At 47.8% G+C, this 19022-nt stretch overlaps 1 protein-coding gene across 1 annotated transcript in view; it reads left to right on the top strand.

Moving 5' to 3' along the window:
• LOC310925382 (protocadherin-16-like) overlaps positions 1-18575 on the top strand; it is a gene marked incomplete at both ends in the record, with an annotated part of 110927 nt that extends 92352 nt beyond the window's left edge. The window contains 15 exons of the mRNA XM_083887329.1: positions 715-902; positions 1713-1809; positions 2050-2207; positions 4208-5048; positions 8219-8458; positions 9649-9774; positions 9864-10073; positions 10312-11178; positions 11272-11385; positions 11912-12123; positions 12746-12897; positions 13380-13510; positions 13818-14104; positions 15114-15255; positions 15985-18575. Of these exons, the coding sequence (XP_083743455.1) occupies positions 715-902; positions 1713-1809; positions 2050-2207; positions 4208-5048; positions 8219-8458; positions 9649-9774; positions 9864-10073; positions 10312-11178; positions 11272-11385; positions 11912-12123; positions 12746-12897; positions 13380-13510; positions 13818-14104; positions 15114-15255; positions 15985-18575 (6356 nt within the window). The remainder of the gene's footprint in view (positions 1-714; positions 903-1712; positions 1810-2049; positions 2208-4207; positions 5049-8218; positions 8459-9648; positions 9775-9863; positions 10074-10311; positions 11179-11271; positions 11386-11911; positions 12124-12745; positions 12898-13379; positions 13511-13817; positions 14105-15113; positions 15256-15984) is intronic.
• Between the last annotated feature and the right edge of the window lie 447 nt (positions 18576-19022).

The following is a 19022-nucleotide window of genomic DNA, read 5'->3' as shown; positions in this document are numbered from 1 at the left end:
TTGTTTTTTTGTGGGGTTTGCTTCATTAGGCAGCCCCGAAAGAAAATGTGTTTATTCATGCAGAAAAATAAATACCCCGCGTAACGATGCGGAAGAGGCGTGCAGCTCACCGAGCTGTCGTGCTTTAATAAACCTGACAACTAATATTATATTGTGGACGTTTACAAAGTCAATTATAGATGTTTGCCTTCAGACGATACTCAAAATAATCACTTTTCTAGCATAATGACACATCTATACATTGCTCCTTTCATTAGTTCAAAACAAGAAAAAAATTGTGATTTTTCTTTTGTTATTGAAAATTTAAACTATATGGAGGAAAGAGAAATTAATTAGTGTTTATACTTGAGAAGATGAGAGACAGTATTGTCATGAATTAGTCAGACGAGGGTGACAGCAGCATGACGCCTCACGCTGGGCTCTAATTGGCCCGCTGCTGTGTGTTATTCCGCGGGTGGAGAGATGCAGCGTTTTTTTGGATTTTGTGATCAGCGTCTGGCTGCGTTTGCGAGTCTCTGCAGAATCCGATAAGCGTCCCGAATCCCTCGATTTGTCTGTGTGCGTGCACATGTTGCGCGTGCACTATCACGCAGAGCGTGGCTGTTGCTTCTGTGTCGTTGATCAAAGCTCCTCTCGTCATTATTCCAGCGCTCTTTACTTTTGCCTCTGCATGACAATTCCTCTCAAACGCATCTTCCTTTTCCCCCCCCTCAGGTGAGATCAGCACGAGGGCGACTCTGGACAGAGAGCAGCAGTCCAGCTACCAGCTGCTGGTGGTGGTTCAAGACGGCGGTTCGCCCCCTCGTAGCGCCACCGGCACGGCCTTCATCACCGTCCTGGATGACAACGACAACAGCCCCACGTTCGCCCACAGCCAGTCAGGGAAAAACCTCATTATACAGGTGACGCTTACAGGACACTCTTGTCATTATTATTGGCGACGAATGCATTTAGTTCTTTTAGCTGTAGCACAATGCGGGAAACGGCCATATAGGAGACACTAATGCTGAGGCTGCGGAACTCTGATTTAGAATAAGGTGGAGGCTGAAGCTTTGTCAGCAGCATTGGTGTGAGGAAGCATGTGTGGAGCAAGAAATGAGCGCGGGGAGGAGTGTTATTTTAATGGACTGCCTCTGTGTTAGAGTGGCTGTGACTAATAGATTGTGATTAGCGGGGCTGTCAGCTGATTACAGCCGGGGCGTCTCGGACTACGCTGTCCTGCACGAGCAAACGCAATAAGGTTTTCTTTTATGTGTCAAAAGTTTGGGCTCACCCGTACAATTTTTGTTGTGTTTTCCATTAAAAGTCACACTTTTATTCATCAAGAGTTGCAAAATGAATAGAAAATCATTTTGCGAAAATTCAGCAAAACTGTTTTCAGCTGTGCCATCATCATTGCACAAGGGTTTTCTAATCATCCAATAGCCTTCTAACGCCATTAACAAACACAATGTACCATTAGAACACTGGAAATGGGCCTCTATACACCTATGTACATATTCCAAATTAAATTAAAAACCAGACGTTTGCAGCTAGAATAGTCGTTTACCACATTAACAATGTACACTCTTAGAAATAAGGGTTCCAAAAGGGTCCTTCTACAAGGGCTGAGGTTCTACCTGGAACCATTTGCTTCTGAAAACCCTTTCCCAAAACCCAAAACTTTTGAAGGGCAGTGTTATAATATTTGTTTTTGTTTTTTTAACCCACAGGTGACAGAAGGTCAGTCTTCAGGGGTTTTACTGGGCTCAATTCAAGCCAAGGACCCCGACGAAGGAGAGAACGGCACCGTGTTCTACTCTTTGTCAGGTACATTAACCAAGTTTCCATCTCTGAAAGTGTATTATTGAAATATTAGTGTCCAAATGAGCTGCATGTTGTGGTTTTAAAGGCCACCGTTTAAATGTTCCCGTTGCGCTCTTGGGAAATGGAGGGCTGAGCAGAGCAGTGCACACACTTGATCTGCGTCCAGTGAATAACTAACTTTGTGGATTCAGCTCTCTCCACCCCACACATACACGACTAGTGAAGTGTTTCTGTTTCCTGCAGGTCCGAGGGCCGAGCGTTTCTCTTTGAACCCAAACACCGGCGAGCTGCGCTCGTCGTCTCCGCTGAGCCACTCGGAGCGAGCCGAGTACGGCGTGACGGTGACGGCCACCGACAGAGGACTCCCCCCTCGCAGCACCTCCTGCTCCCTCACCATTCAGGTCAGACTTCCTTTTCCACTGGAGCCCGGCCAGCACAAACACCCTCACTACTCACTTATTTAATATCAAAGACATGGACTCGGGGATGGAGGGGGTGGGGAGGCTGAGAGGATCCGTGTCGCTGGGCCTCCCTCAGCCTCACTGCAGACTCGTATCAGCCTCACTTCTGACAACCTTCCCTCCCCATCTCCTCCCTTTTTTTTTCCCCCTGTGAATTTTCAAAAAAAAAAAAGGGAAAATTTCTATCAGAAATAAAACAAAAAAAAAAGTGCGTCTGAATCAAATACTCCCAGCTGGCTCATGATGAGGCCCAGCTGTAGACGGCTCTGATCAAGGTCACTTTCGATCCACTCCAACATTTTTTTAATACAGTAGCCTTTTTCTTTTTTAGCAAAGAGCAGCACACTTACGTAGCATTGGATGTAATTCACTTAATATTTAATATAGACCAGAAAATGGACAGAATTGAACATGAGCCCTGGAAGGAACTTGGATTTATAGGTTACAGGAAAACACGGTTGCCATATATAAAAAAGCTCTAGTATGTTACATTTCCCTTTTTTTTCTCCCCCCAAGACACTCATAATTATCAGTTAATTGGATTAAACAGTGCAGTGTGTTGTTCTTCGCCCGCTGACGCATTTCTGTAATTTTTTTTAGACTGATTTATTGAATCCATCAATGATTGAATAAGACTACGGCACTTTATTTATTTTTTCCCCTTCTAATGTGGAACCAATTGACAGCACGTCATGTCAGATTTCACAAATAAACCGTGTATTTGTAAAGCGCCGACTCACTGTGGGAACTGCGGCGTAGGATGTGGCGCTGCAGCGTCCAGATTAGCCTTAGCTTACACAACAATGCCAGGAATGCTGCTATAAACTATTTAAACAACAAGGTCATAACATAAAAAAAACTCTCCATTCCTTGAACAGCTGCTTAGATTTTTTTCTTCTCCTTTTTAAAGTTCTGATAAAAACACCGGTGCGTGCGTTAATTATGGAGCTTTTTTTTTTTTTATCATGCAAAGAAAAGAAGCAGTAGTCTCTGACTTTGAACTGATCAGAGGAAGCGCAGCGATACGTCCCAGCGCTAAATTCAACCCCTCTTACCATATTTTTTCTTCTTCTTTTATTGTGTTAGTTTTATCATCTATTATTTTTCCTGGCAGCGTTTTTGAGTATCAGATTAAGTGTGATTAATGTTAGCGTGTAATTCAAGTCTATAAAAACCCCCTCTTTTTTTTTTATTCCCAGTGAACACACAAGAGAACAAGAGCGGGTGGAGCGGACCAAAAATCTGGTTCTGCTTTGGCGTGACACCGTTTCGATTCTTTGTTCGGGAAAATCGTTAACTTTTTCGAGTTTCCACCAGGCGTCTCAACAAAGCGTGTCGAGGCCCAATTTATACTCCTGCGTAAAGTGCTCTGCGTAGGTTACGCAGAGTCCTCTGCGTCGTCTCCGACTGCACGAAATATTTTTTGAGTGTCCGTCACTCCGTCAAGGGACAACGGAGATGGCAAGAGCTGCGATTGGTCCTCAGGTCAGGCCGAGCGAAGCTGCTCTGTGCCGGCCCACAGTGCGCACCGAGCGTCCACAGAGGCTGAGCTGATCACCGCCGACAACGTCGCTGCCAAACTATAAATACGTCATATCTTAACACACACAGCACATGTTTAGACTCTAAATGGCCAATTTCTCGCCTCAAATTATCTTAAAACTGCGTTCCGTGACACAGAAAAGTGAGAAACGGCCACAACAGTCTTTCTCTCTCGGATGCCATTGCTCACTGTAGCCAGAAGCATAACAACCTTGCGCGGCGACCCCTACTGATCGGGCGGGAAATTGCAACGCGTATCCGTCACCACGACGCAGAAGTATGAAGGCCCGAGGGGTCTCCGTGGTGACGCAGTCGGATAACGCATTACGCAGTCGGAGAAGTATAATGTGGCCTTGAGTCCATCCGTGTTCACGTCCAGTGTTTTTCTTCCGCTGCAGGTTCTCAGCATTAACAGACCCGCGTCCAAAACCAACTCACTCTCCATGTCTTTCAACTCCGTGGAGGAAGCCAAGCCCGGCTCTGTTATCGGTTCGGTCCGTCTCCATGACAGAGAAACCCCAGAGGAAGGCGAGGTGACCTACACCGTGGTTGGCGGTACGGACCTCGACGGAACGTTTGTCGTCGACCGCCTGACCGGAGACGTTTATCTGGCTCGCCCTCTCGACTATGAACGAGACGCACACTACACGCTGCGCATAGAGGTGGACGACTTCTCTCAGGCCCCGCCCAGCAGCTACTTGGTCGACCTTGGCATCGACGTAGAGGACAGCAACGATCATGCTCCTCAGTTCCCAGAAGACCCCGTCACCATCGTCATCTCTGAGAGTATGGAGCCTGGCTCTTCCATCTATACGTTCCAGGCTATTGATAGGGACGGCAGTGGGCCCAACAGTGAGCTTAGGTACTCCGTTCTCCACCAGTCGCCGAGCAACCTCCTCAACTTGGACCCGACCACTGGGGTTCTGTTCTTGGGCCAGGAGCTCGACCACGAAGCCACGTCCAACCTGATCCTGGTTGTGAAGGCAACCGACTCCGCCCTCGACGTCAGTCAGAGGCGCTGGGGTTCCGTCACGGTGAGGGTCTACGTCACCGACGAGAACGACAACCCGCCGGTGTTTAGCTCGCCGACGGCCGTCAGCGTAATGGAAGACCAGCCGGTGGGCTTCGTGGCTCTGTACGTCATGGCCAGAGACGCAGACCAAGGCGAGAACGGGAGAGTGACGTACAGCATCCAGTCGGGAAACACCGGAGGAACATTCAGCCTGAACCCTAACACTGGTAAGTCTGGCCCAGTGTGTGTGTTTTATGTTGCAATAAGGATGTCGTGTGGTGGACGGATTTTGTTACACAACTGTCTTCTCGGAGCTCCTCGTGCCAAACAGTTAGTGTTTGTTTTGTTAACCGCAACTGCAATATTTTTTAACCAGACCACAATACTGTGATTGCCTCGCACATATGGTTGAAATCAGGTCGCGCTCATTTAAAACAATTTATCTGTTAACAGGGGTTTCTGGTTTTCCAGGATCATCCATTTTTTTTCCCCTGGTGGTAGGGTTTACGCAAGTCATGTGCAGTATGTTATTTAGACAGAAATCTATCTAAATTAAATGTGAAATTCCCCTTTCAAGGTGTATGTACCGATGTTATTCAGGCACATCTTAGCATTGGACATTGCTGGGTTTTGTTTTACTGGAAACAGCAAAAATATTACAATTAAATTGAAACGGCTTGTTAAAATCTGTTATCTCAAAATAAGATGCACCGGTAAATACACCGACTCCACTCGCCCTTTCCCACATGCATGAGGTAGCGCACCGTTATGGATATTGTGAGAAAATAATGAGCACAAACACTGACACAGATTGAAAGTGGACACCGTTAAAGTTATTATTAATGACTACAGCTGAATTTCATAGCTGTATCTAACTCACATGATTGACAATTCCCAAATCTGGTAACTTGTGCATATGATCCTCATGCTACACATGCATCAAAATCAATGCATATGCTTCCGATCAGACACGCTAATGTGCTTACCGTTACTCAAAACCTGCAAAAATGATGCCTCCATGGCAATGTTAGTGCACGTTAGCATGACGACGGACCGGAAAAAGACGCATGTGGCGTCAAGTTTTCCGTGCCGCGGCACCAGAGTCCAAGCACCGTTCTACCAGTTAGCTCACTTAGCTGTGTTAGCTAATTTAGCGTCGTTAGCGCACCTCCAGTCAAACTAGAGCGGTCTGTTTATTAAACGAAAATAGCAGCGCTACAAATAACCAGCGTACCTGCAGTGCTTCACAGTGCCACCTAGCCACCTGGCATGCATACTACATCAAATTTCACACACTTCTTTTTTTTGCGTCACCGCTTGCATGCAGATTTCCACCCAAAGACGCCGCCAACGTCTAAACGCGAAATGAAAAAGTGGGAACGCAACGCCACTTTTGCGGTTTGTGTTCGGATCGTTGTCGTGGTGTTAAAGCTAGCCTTAGCGGCACCTCTAGCTCACACGTGTACTCGCCTCACCATGTGCGTCCTCACCACCATCGCCCGAGCCTCCCCCCCCTCCTCTCTACGAGGACTCACACACACACTTATAATACTCTTCTTACTTCTAAGTGCGGCACAATGCTTGCTTCACCTCTCATGACTTATTTCTCTCAGTTGGAGGCCAGACAGACAGAGCTGCCTGCCAAATATTAAAACACGCACAGACACACACATACATACATCCATGTGCACACACACACACACACACACACACACACACACAGGCCCCATCATCTGTTATTGTGGATCTATTCCCATGAAAGACCAAAGCGCCTCTTGCTCCAGCTTCTGGGAACCATTAGAGCAGGGATCAGTTACGCGTGTTTATGTGTACACACGTGTGTGTGTGTGTGTGTGTGTGTGTGTGTGTGTGTGTGTGTGTGTGTGTGTGTGTGTGTGTGTGTCGGCATGCACATGTGTGTGTCTGCGCGCTCGCATGAGACTCTGTCACTTAGTCAGCGTTGACCTTGGGGCTGTTTGGTTTCCGCGGGCTTTTGTTGTGGTGTTTGAGACACGTGTCAGCGTTTGGCTCCACCTTCGCCTCCGAGTCGCCAGCCAGTGTTTTCCGCCCACCCCCCCCCACCCCCAGAGCCGCCTCGGGGGGGGGGGGGGGGCGGAATGTCACACCGTCTTCAGCGCAGTATATGTGCACTGATCTTGAAGTGTTTTCATGCACGCTGGTTATTTGTTAAAAAAAATCATGACAGAGTTAATCTTCCGAGCACCTGGTTTGCTTCTGTTTTGGGGTCAGCGACCGGCGACCTGGGCTCGTCTCTGCTCACTCTGTTTTCATTATCTTGACACTGCAGTTAACCGTAAAAAAAAAGAGGAGAACCTGTCAAACTACTATCAGGAGCCCATTAAGTCACACAGTGAGACGCATACCCCACCACTCTTTGTCATAGCGTAGGTCATTAATTTTCCCCTCTTTGAGCAACAGGTTGGTGAGCTGCCACCTAGGGGATTAAGACATCAAATGGTGAATAACAACGTCTTGCGTGTAAGACCAACATGTACTTTGTTTGTTCGTCCAAACAACCTCGGCTAACCTTCGTACGGCAAAGCAAAGAATGACGCCACAAAAACCCCACATAGGCTTAAGAAGTCGGAATTGAAAACAAAACATTTTTTTTCCCACTGTTGTTTTTGTCTTGCTCGTGTTTTATCAGTGACCAGGGAAACGGCAGGATCAGAGGAGTCAAATTTAGTCCAAAAAAGCCTGTAACTCCTACCAGGTTAAAAGCTCCAGGGCAAGTTATCTCAGTCCTAGCAAAACAGAAAAAAAAACAAAAAAAAACCGACACGCGAAAGTTGAAAAACAAAACAAAAGCGGCCATGGTCTCTTCTTTCTCCAACAGTTGCAGCTCATTTGAAGGCATGAAATTGAAATTGAATCAATGCGAGTTCTACTCTCTCCGGGGCAAGATAATGAAAAGGCTAAGGGTGCCCCTAATTTCTGCAGAGCACGGCAGGCCTGGCTGTTGCGTGTCTAGAGCAGTGTGTTTACTGCTTCTTTCTCGATGGCTGCGGCATTCTCCAATGGAAAATCTCGTAAACTGTGGCCAGACCGTTGGGTTGTTAGAGCAGTGGTGGTGGTAGCACTCAGGTAGGCAGAGCTCTCTCTCTCTGTGTGTGTGTGTGTATGGAGCAGATTAGCCTTGATTTGGCTTTCACACGGCAAATTTTCACACTCGCTTTTTATATCATCCTGACTACACACAATCGTGGAAAAGTGGCCCTGTTTTATTGCCTTTGATGGCATGCTTTCATACTGTAGTTGTCGTGTGTGTAACTGCCTCTGGGAAACGGGCCGTAATAAAGTCCACGCCGACCACACTGACACACACACAGGAATCCTCTCCGCCTCTGCTTCACCTCCGATTCATCCTCCACTGCAGGCTCATTGTCGATCTCCAAACCTCTGGATCGGGAAGAGCAAGACATCTTCAACCTCACCGTAATCGCCGAGGATCACGGGACACCCCGGCACTCATCGAGCCAGCTGCTGTGTGTCCACGTGATTGATGTCAATGATGAGGTGCCCTGGTTCGAGGAGAGCCAGTACGAGGCCCAAATCTTGGAAAACCAGCCTGCGGGAACGAGCGTGTTGACAGTATTCGCCTCTGATCTGGACCAAGGTAAAGGCATGCCATGTGCACACACTTATTCAATCATATACATGGTTTTTATTGCAGTTTAAACTGCAAAGATTTGTCTGGAAAATGTCTATTTTTGACATCTAAATTGCATCTAATCTAATCACAGAAATGCTGATTGTACAGTGTGGACCTACATGTAGTCTAGAAACCAGAGTATGGATGAGAGGGTGGAGATTAAGGGCCAATTCCAATTCCTATCTTAACCCTCAATCTTAACCCTCAAGCTCAACCCTTAATCTTAACTGGCCCTCAAAACCAAGTGTTGAGGGTTATTTTGTCACTTAGAAATGGGACACCCCTTAAATGCAGATACGTCTTCAGACTGCGGGGGGCAGAATAACGCGAAAGCTGCGTCAAGTCTGTCAACTCCAATGCATTGTGGGGAGCCCTTGCTCCCAAGGGTGGTCTCGGAAAATCTCAATATTGAGAGCGATACAGCCCTTAAACTTAGCCCTCAATTTTTCTGAGAATCTAGGCTATTAGCCGAGTGCTTTGAGAGAGTATGCCCATCATGTAGAGCTACACGGCGGGCAAATGCTCTCGAAGCACTCTGCAAATAGCCGCTAGCTAGCTAGTTAGCTATCATAAATCGTCAGTTTTCACTGAGGAAAAGGAGAACCAGCAGGTCATATCCTGCTTTAATTCCTATTCCACTTCAAATGGGACAATGATTGTAGACTTGCATTACACTGTATTTACAATCAGGTTCAAATGACCCTGTTGCTATGCTAACTCAAAGTGGTCTCAGACCTTTTTGCATCAGAACAGACACCAAACATCACTGCTTCACCAATTAGGTGAAAAATGCCTGTAATTATTTGCAGCCCCTTATATGCTAAGTACGTGTTTGTGCCGCAGACATTAACAGTTGTTTTTAATTGAGGACTATACAGCAGCGAGAGAGAGAGAGACGACAGAGTGTGGGCGAAAAGGGTGCATTCCCCCAGACTTTGTAAGAAGCACATAAAACAAAAGGCTTTATAAAGTTTCACTCCAAAAGCAATTAGTGAAGTAAACAGGTGAGGTTGCCAGGTTGCTTTCTGTTAGCACGCAACCTGGCAGTCAGACACCTGAGGGAGTTGCCAGTCCCTGGAAAAAAACGCTCACACAGCACAAATTCATGTCAAAGAAACACCTTTTTATTGATGTACTTTTGCTTTGCTGCGTAGGAACCAATGGGCAGGTGACATATGGCGGCATCTCAGAAGAGAGTTTTCGAATCGATCCACTGACGGGTGTCATAACAACCATGAAGTCGCTGGACCGGGAGCTTCAGGAACTCTACACTGTGACAGGTACTTTCCTGGGACTGCCCCGCAAAGCTGAACTGGACTGATTTGTAACATAAAGAATCGCACATTATTAATGTATTCTGTTTTGACAGTTTATGCCAAAGATGGAGGACTTCTGCCCAACTACGCTAAAGCAACAGTGAGGATCAGCGTGATCGATGAAAACGACAACGCCCCAGTCTTTGGACGTCTCTACTACAGCATCGAGGTGCCGGAAAACCTGGACGCGTTGCCTCTGTTCACGCTCAGAGCCACCGACCCAGACGCAGGAGACAGCGGGGAGAAGAGCTACAGGATTACAGGTTAGAACTTTTTTTTAGATGTGCTTTGTCAGGGTTTAAAACTCCTTTATACCAAAAGGTAATGTGCAGTTTAGTCCATTTAGTTCAAGTTTCAAAACTCACCTAAGCACCAGTCTCTTCTGAAATTTGGCTAATTCCATTAACCTGCCCAGGGCTATAGATGTAAATTAGCCAACAGCTAGCAAGACACGATGTGACAAACCCAGAAAGCCAAATTTGTGATTGCTTTCCTTTCCAGCTGGAGATCCTTCAGGAGACTTCCATTTAGACCGACGCACTGGTGTGCTGTCCACTTCAAGGCCTCTGGATCGGGAAAAGAGGGCTGGATACACGCTAACCGTCACAGCTCAAGACCAGGGCTACCCTCCGCTCAGCGGCACCACCACCGTGGAGGTCACCGTTCTCGACATCAACGACCACAGCCCAAAGTTCCAGAGCAGCAGCTACACTGCAGACGTCTCCGAAGATGTTCCGATTGGCTCGTTGGTGCTGGAGGTGAAAGCCGTAGATCTGGACCAGGGCGTGAACAGTCAGGTGCTGTACTTTCTGAGCCGCGGCTCCAAGAGCATGTTCATCGTTGACCAGAGCACGGGCCGCATCATCACAGCAGCTCCGCTAGACCGAGAGAGAACGGCCTCTTACACCTTCGAGGTGTGCGCGACCGACTCGTCCCCGGCAAACCCGCGTAACTCCACTGCTCAGGTGACGGTCTACATTCAAGATGTGAACGACAACGCTCCCTTCTTCGTTCAGGATCCTCTTATTGTCAACGTCTCCTCCAGCAGCGTGTCTAGCCGCCGCGTGTTAGCCACCATGCGAGCGGAGGACAAGGACTTTGGGGCCAACGGCTCTGTTTTTTACCGCTTTGCCAACCCCGTGAGAGGCTTCACAATCAACTCGCTCACAGGAGACATCCAGGCCACAGAGAAGCTGCAGACTTTGACCCAGAGCCAGAGAACCTTGATAGTTCAGGCCATGGACCAGGGCAACCCTGCACAGTCATCCCTCGGGGTGGTTATCATTTACGTTAGGGAGCAGAGCTACACAGGGATTCGCTTCTCGCGCTCAGCCCGAGATGTCAGTCTGCAGGAGAACGCTGCTACAGGTTTGCATGATGCTAGTGATTGTCAAAGTTTTCCCCTTTTTTGGAAACTAAAATAGTTGTTTATAGAGAGCTGCTTGTTTTTCCTCTTCATAGGCACAGTGGTAACACAGACCCAGGCCCGGTACCCTGATGGCTCCCAAACTGGTATCAGCTACAGTATTTTCAGTGGAAACAGATTGCAGTCTTTTGGAATTAACACCATTACTGGTAAGTGCAGAAATGACACAGCTTTGGCTCTGTTCAGATTAATTGCTTGGCGTCTGACTGCCCATGTGAAGGCGACTGCCCTCTTAAATGGCATGCGCACACAGAGCGGAGCAGCGATGTGTCATCGACAGAAAATGTTTTTGAATCCACTCGGTATTTAAGTCGAGTCAGAAATGGAAGCTCACACAAGTGAATTTGTGGGTGAGATTTAGCTCGACAGGATGAAACTCTCCTCCATTGTTTAACTTTTGGTTTGATGACGTCAGCGCTAAGCTCATGAGTATAGGCAAAAAAAGCCACAAGAATTCTAATAGGACCGTTCTTACTCATGGAGCACGGCCACATATTGGATTATACATGTGACCTAGGACCACACACTGAACTAACACACATTTAATTTGAAAACTGGAAGTGGCACCGAGGTGCCTGTGTACACTCTGAGTCACATCAATGGAAAAATACAGATACTCAGTTTATTCAGGGTGGTAATTTGACTCATTTTTGTGCCATTTTTTTGCAAAAATAGGTGAAATATGGGTCCAGAAATCTGAAGGCATCGACTTTGAGGAGACCCCGAAGCTACGCCTGGTGGTCAAAGCCGAGACGGCGTCCTCCAGCTCCTACATGGCCGTCAACCTGATCCTGCAGGACGTCAACGACAACCTGCCGCGCTTCCAGCTCCAGAACTACGTCGCCTACATTAGAGAGGCACAGGGCCACGACTTCCCCATTATCCAGGTGCAGTAGCCCGTCGCGGGGTCGTACCTATGTTCCCCGATCGGGGAGCATCGGAGCTTTTTTTAAAAAAAGGGTCCTATGTTCCCCACTTTGTGGAAGCCTGGGTGTGGCACTCCAGGGTAAAGGGTTAGGGTTAGGGTTAGGGTTAGGAGTAGGGTCCTATGTTCCCCGGGTCCTTTTTGGTGAACAGCGGGGAACATAGGACCCTTTTTTAGAGAAAGGGTCCTATGTTCCCCGGTCACATACAAAGCGGGGAACATAGGACCCGGGGAACATAGATATGGTCCTGCCCGTCGCCTCCCGCCACGTTTATTATGGTTTGGCTGTAGTTTACGTTGCGTAGAAAAGCACTCAGGCTTCAGTAAGCTGCATGGTTTGTGTGGTGTGGTGTGGTGTGGTGTGGAGAAATGACCCCCCTTTGCTTTTGTCTGTGTTCCCAACCTCCCAGCTGAATACAAAGAATCAGTCTTTTTCGTGAAAGATGATGAATTTGATGAATTCTTGACTCCCGAGTTCAACATCGCTCACGAGTTCACTGTGCACAGAAACAGCTGTGGCAAATATGTCTTTTTATTATCTTAACCGAAAATGGGTTGGCGTTTTTTTTTGTTTTTTTTCTTAGGTTGCAGCAGAGGACTTGGATCAGGGTCAAAACGGTCAAGTGACTTACTCCATCAGATCGTCGTCGATGAGCGGCCTGTTTAAGATTGACCCGCTGAGCGGCTACATCACCACTGCGGCCATAATGGACAGAGAGATCTGGACGCAAACAAAGTGAGTCACAAATCATTTGTTGTTATGATTAGGTTCGTATTTTTGGGAATTACCAACAACTTTGTTCTGGATTGTGTTTTACATGTTTTCCCACTGCAAGAGAAGAAAAATATCAAGTGCTTTGTAAATGAAACCTTTTACCAACATGGTTTGAGTTACAGAAAGATGAGAGGAAAATCTGGAGAAAATGTAAATTGGTTGTTGATCATAGTCAGAGCTTGTCGATGTTGTATTAAAAAATCATGTTGGCCTTAAAGCTAGTATCTTAAAATTGGATTTCAAACACATTTTGTTCCAGTGATGTTTTTCCATCAGATTTTGCAAAAAAATTCTATTTGATAGAGACATTGAGAGATACATATTGCTTTAAAACAACAGGCTAATCCTCACGGGGGGGGGGGGGGGTTGAAACCGCATGAAAACCATGCGATGTTCATAAAAATATACAAGTTCACGCAGTGACACTCGTTTTGCGACACCAGGCTCGTCGTTACGGCGACCGACCGGGGGACCCCGCGGCTCGCTGGCTCCGCCACGCTCACGGTGATCATCATCGATCTCAACGACAACAGCCCCATGATTCCACTGCCCCGGGAGATCCACGTGCCCGAGGGTGAGTTTCGCTTCACGGGGTGGGGGGGCCGGGAGAGTCAGTCCAGTGATTTTTATCACAAAGCCTCATATCGCCCATGCTCAGCAGGACTCAGTAAGAAGGGTCTTACACTGTTATGAAACACGTTATTGCCAACTTCCTCTGTTCATTTCCTGTCAGATCAAGGCTTTGCAGAACCGGATATTTCTTCATAAAAAGACAAAATAAAAGCCCTTTTCTTTTTTTCCCACCGCTTCACTCGTCCACAACCTAAATATTTCTTCTTGTTCTCCTGTCTTTTTTCCTGTCTTTATTATCACATACACAGATACTCTGATTGGCACAGTGATCACCCAGGTAACCGGGAATGATGTGGATTCAGGGCCGGCCCTCTCCTACACACTGCATCTGGACACAAGCAGCCAGGGCATGTTTGGGATTCATCGCTACGGAGGCGCCGTGTCTCTGACTGGGCCTCTGGACTACGAGGAGAGGACGTGGTACACTCTGACCATCCGCTCGTCCGACTCTAAACATCAAAGTGAGGCGAACCTCACCGTGCTGGTGGACGATGTGAACGACAATACGCCCACGTTTACTCAAGACTTTTATCAGGTGAAGCAACGTTCACACACTCACATTTTTTAACAGTGGGGTCTATTCACGAACATCCTCCAGGCTTCACTTAAAGCCCAATTTATACTCCTGCGTAAAGTGCTCCATGTAGGTTATGCAGAGCCCTCTGCGTCGTCAGAGAGCCTGTCGTAGAGCCTCTGCCTCGTCTCCGACTGCACAAAATATTTTTTAAGTGTCCGTCACTCCGACAACAGAGACGGCAAGGGCTACGATTGGTCCTCAGGACAGGCCGAGCTAACGTGGCTCTGTGTCGGCCACACACAGTGCGCACCGCACATCCACAGAGGTGGAGCTGATCACCCCCGACAACGTCGCTGCCAAACTATAAATACGTCATATCTTAATACACACAGCAAATGTTTGGACTCAAAATGTTCACCTCAAATTATATTAAAACTGCGTTCCGTGGCAGTCTTTCTTTCTTGGACGCCATTGCTAACTGTAGTCAAAAGCACAACAACCTTGCGTAGCGCCCCCTACTGATCAGGCGGGAAATTGAAGTATGAAGGCTAGAGGGTCTCTGTGGTTAAGCAGTCGGATAACGCATTACGCAGTCGGAGAAGTAAAATGTGGCCTTAAGACTTAAAATCCATAATAGCCAAGCAAATGACCACTGTACCAATACCAGAATAGCAAATACAGCATTAATAAACAGTATAATAGTTTAAAATACATTTCCTAATGTGCAATATTGCTCAATGTTTACTGTAACACTGGAACTGTGTTCCTTCTACACCTGATACTATACAATTCTTTGTTTAATAGAGACATTGATTACAATATAACTAAACCAAATCTATCACTGTCAGAATAGTTTCACAATTAAGACTACGAATCCTTTCACAATTACCCACTTGCTATTTCTTACAAAGACAAAGTCAAGGCTTGTCTCCTCCTCTGTTTGTATTTTTTAGCTTTTGTATTTTAACCAATTTACCGATTTGTATCACTAATAAAAATGAATTCATATTGTCGGTTTCATGTTTAGGTTACAGTACCAGAGCACCTGCCTGCAGGCAGTGCCGTCATCACAGTAACCGCCACCGACCGCGACTCCGGAGAGAATGGGAAGATCAGCTACAGAGTGATGTCATCGACCAGGGGCATCTTCTACATTGACCCAAACAATGGTAATATTGTTGTGCGCACATTGATGTTTTTATAATAATTACACCTCCCCAAACCAAAATTATTCCCTGAAGCTCTACTCAAATGAACATTTTTTTGGTTTTGGACATATTTGTATGAGTCATTGCCAAAATATTTTATAATTCCAATGATTAAAAGTCATTGAGTGGCAACGTTTAATGTTATTGGCCTGAGATGTTCTCCTCAGATGCTTGAGATAACATCTCAAATATGTCTGTTACAAAAGAGGACTCTTATTTGCCTTAAGTTTTTCTGTCTTCTATTTCCCATTGCAATTCCTGTCGCCTCAAACATTGATTCCCAAATGCTCATACCGACCGTGTTTATTCCCAACATGATTATTTATTTAATCACCAATTGCTGTTTTCCTTAATTGTTAGTCGGTCAATGTACTGAGGTTCAATGCTAATCCTTGCTAATTAAAACTAGTGCATAACTTTTCAAAACAAATTCAACATTGTCAAATGAGTTCACGGAACGCCAACCATTGGCTCCACACGACTGTGTTTAGAGCTCATGCAGCCCAGAGGCATTCCTGCACTGCACACAGGAAGTGATTAGTTTTACGTCAGGACAGATGGAGGCCACCGTGCTAGTAAAGCAAAACAACTAAAAACAGTAAACCATACGTTATGCAGCTTTAATGTGATGAATTCTAGAAAATGAAAATACATTTGGCCTCTCTTTAACCGTGTTCTCTTTCCTGACAGGGACTCTGTTTGTGAACCAAAAAACGGAGTTTGACTTTGATAATCCCTCCATCTTGGTGCTGATTGAGGCGCGCGACCGCGGCACTCCGCCCCTTTCATCCATCGCCACCATCCAAGTGCAAGTGTCCGACGTCAACGACAACACGCCCATCTTCCATCAGTCAGAGTACAGGGTCACCGTGTCTGAAGACGGACTCCCTGGATCGACCGTTCTGATTCTAGAAGCTGTCGATGGAGACCTGTCGAGGGACAACTGCGGCTTTGATTTTGCGATTGCCAGTGGCAACTCCGGTAATGCCTTCCAGATCGAGAGCAGCGTGCGTTTCTTGGAGGGCCAGGGATTCCAGACGGTTGGCAGCCTGATCCTGGTGGAGGAGCTGGACTTTGAAGTGGTACCCAGTTATAACTTGACCGTGGTGGTCTCGGATCGAGGAATCCCTCAACGTAGCTCCAGTGTGCCTGTCCTGATTAGCGTTACCGACGCCAATGACAACCCGCCGATTTTCAGCCGGGCAGAGTACAGCGTGGCGCTGAGCGAAGGCGCAGCGGCAGGGACGGAGATCCTTCATCTGTCCGCCACGGATCCAGACTCGGCTCCCAACGGAGAGGTGCAGTACTCCATAAGCTCAGGGGACGAGACGGACCTTTTCCAAGTGGACCGGTGGACTGGAGCTTTGAGGCTGCAGCGACCTCTAGACAGCGAGAGACAGTTGAACCACGTGATTGTTGTTCAGGCAACCGATGGTCAAGAGCACTACGCTTTGGCCCCAGTCAGTATTGAGGTGAAGGATATTAACGATAACCGTCCCTTCTTTCCCCTTAAACTCGTAACTGCGAGCATCAGGGAAAACCAGCCCCAGAATGCCTTAGTCACCATGCTGCATGCCATAGACCACGACGGCGGTGTTTTTGGACAGTTGAGGTACTACATGTTAGACAGCTCCAAAGAGGCAAGAGATGCTTTCCTAATCAATCAGAGCACAGGACAAGTACGCACTCGCTCTACCTTTGATTTTGAAAGAGTAGCCTCTTTCCAATTTGTGGCCGTTGCCATGGACGCCGGGAACTATTCGGCCAGTGTCACCGTGCAGGTCTACGTAACGGGGGAGGATGAATACGATCCCGTTTTCACATCTCCCCAGTTTTCATTCGAAGTGCCTGAGGGAGCAAAGAAAGGCCAGGTCATTGGCAAAGTTCAGGCCAAAGATGAGGATGGAGGCGTGGACGGCATTGTTCTCTACACCTTAGTGGAAAGCTCGCCTTATTTCGAAGTGAACAAATCAACAGGAGCCGTTTCCTTGAAGGTGGACAGCTACGGCAGACACGCGAGCCGCTCCAAAAGAGAGCTGCGCCTCATGACGCTGGACGTGAACGCTCACGGCCCTCTGGAGAAGTCCCGCGTGGCGGTGGCTAAAGTCACCGTGGATGTGACCCACACATCGTTTGGTCTCACCACGGACATGAACATGCTGCTCGTCAGCGTCATCGCAGTTTCGCTCGGCACCATAGTCATTCTGATCGTCATAGCCATGGCACTATTTTTCATGAAATTAAGACGTCAGAAGAGGCATCACAAAGGGCACGGACGAACGCCGACTTCAGGTACGATGCTGCATAAGTTTGAGGAAACTAAAATCACAGCAAGCGAAATGATTTACCATCAAGCCCTTCCTGGCTACACGACTAGCCAGAGTGGTGGTGGCGGCGGACCGTACACCCGCGGCGGATCCTTGGATCCCTCCCACTCCAGTGGGCGTGGCTCAGCTGAGGCAGAAGCAGCCGAGGACGATGAGATCAGAATGATTAACGAATACCCGCGGGTGTCAAGCATCTCCTCCTCCATGCAAGAACGGATTTCTGCCCGAGGTCCAGACTCTGGAATCCAGCAGGATGCAGATCAGCTTTCGGACGTTTCCTGCGAGCCCTCCATCGACTGGTTCAAAGGGAAGAAGCTGGGCAGTCTGAACAGTACTCTATTAGCTGGTCAGGTGCCGGTCTACAGGGATGAGGGGGGAGGGTATGTGGGTGTCGGACGGGGGCTCAGCATCTCCCATCCGAAAGAATATACTTTCCCGGAGGACGGGAAGCCTCCCGTTGACGGCTCCCTGACTGCCATCGTGGCCAGCGATGAGGAGATGAGGGGCAGCTATAACTGGGACTACCTGTTGAACTGGTGTCCCCAGTTCCAACCGTTGGCCAACGTTTTTACCGAAATAGCGCGCTTAAAAGACGAAACGGCTCCGCCTCATTCTCGCAGGTCGTTTCACCACAAGGCGAAGGCCGAGTCGAGAATCGACCCGCCGCCTCTCATAACCTCCGTGGCCCACCCAGGGGCCAAGACCGTACCACCGAAACCCGCCGCAGGGAGAACGTTCCCGCACTTGTCGTCTTTTCGGAGGTCTCCCCTTAGCGCCGAGGGCTCCATCTCCTCGGCCGCTATGTCGCCGAGCTTCTCGCCCTCCCTGTCACCGCTGGCGGCGCGTTCTCCCGCGGTCACGCCGTTCAGCGTCTCGCAGGGACCGTCGGCATCCATGATCAGTGCGACCGAGCACCATTTGGAGCACAGCGAGGAGGCAGAGCTGAGGATTTAAACTCTTTCAAATACTTTAATGAAGTGAATAAGAACTGAATCATTGCTGCCCCAGACTATTTTTTCTACTGTATGACCACAGGGGCTGCAACTTGAAATGAGTCAATCTCGTCTCGTCTTTGCCGAAGCGAACGAGTCGACAAGGTCACACGAAACAGTTCAAATAGCTGATGCTGCGGTGCTTACTGGAAAACTGAACAATATGACTAAGCAGGACAAAGTGGACGGGGTCGTACCTATGTTCCCTGGGTCCTATGTTCCCCGATCGTGGAGAATCGGACCTTTTTAAAAAAAAAAAGGGTCCTATGTTCCCCACTTTGCGGAAGCCTGGGTGTGGAGCTCCAGGGTATAGGGTAAGGGGTAGGGTCCTATGTTCCCCGGGTCCTTTTGGGTGAACAGCAGGGAACATAGGACCCTTTTTTAGGGAAAGGGCCCTATGATGCCACAT

Source organism: Microchirus variegatus (assembly GCF_963457635.1).
Source record: "Microchirus variegatus genome assembly, chromosome: 3".
Classification (NCBI taxonomy): domain Eukaryota; kingdom Metazoa; phylum Chordata; class Actinopteri; order Pleuronectiformes; family Soleidae; genus Microchirus; species Microchirus variegatus.
The sequence above is the reverse complement of the archived record's forward strand: the minus strand, read 5'-3'. Positions and strand labels throughout refer to the sequence as shown.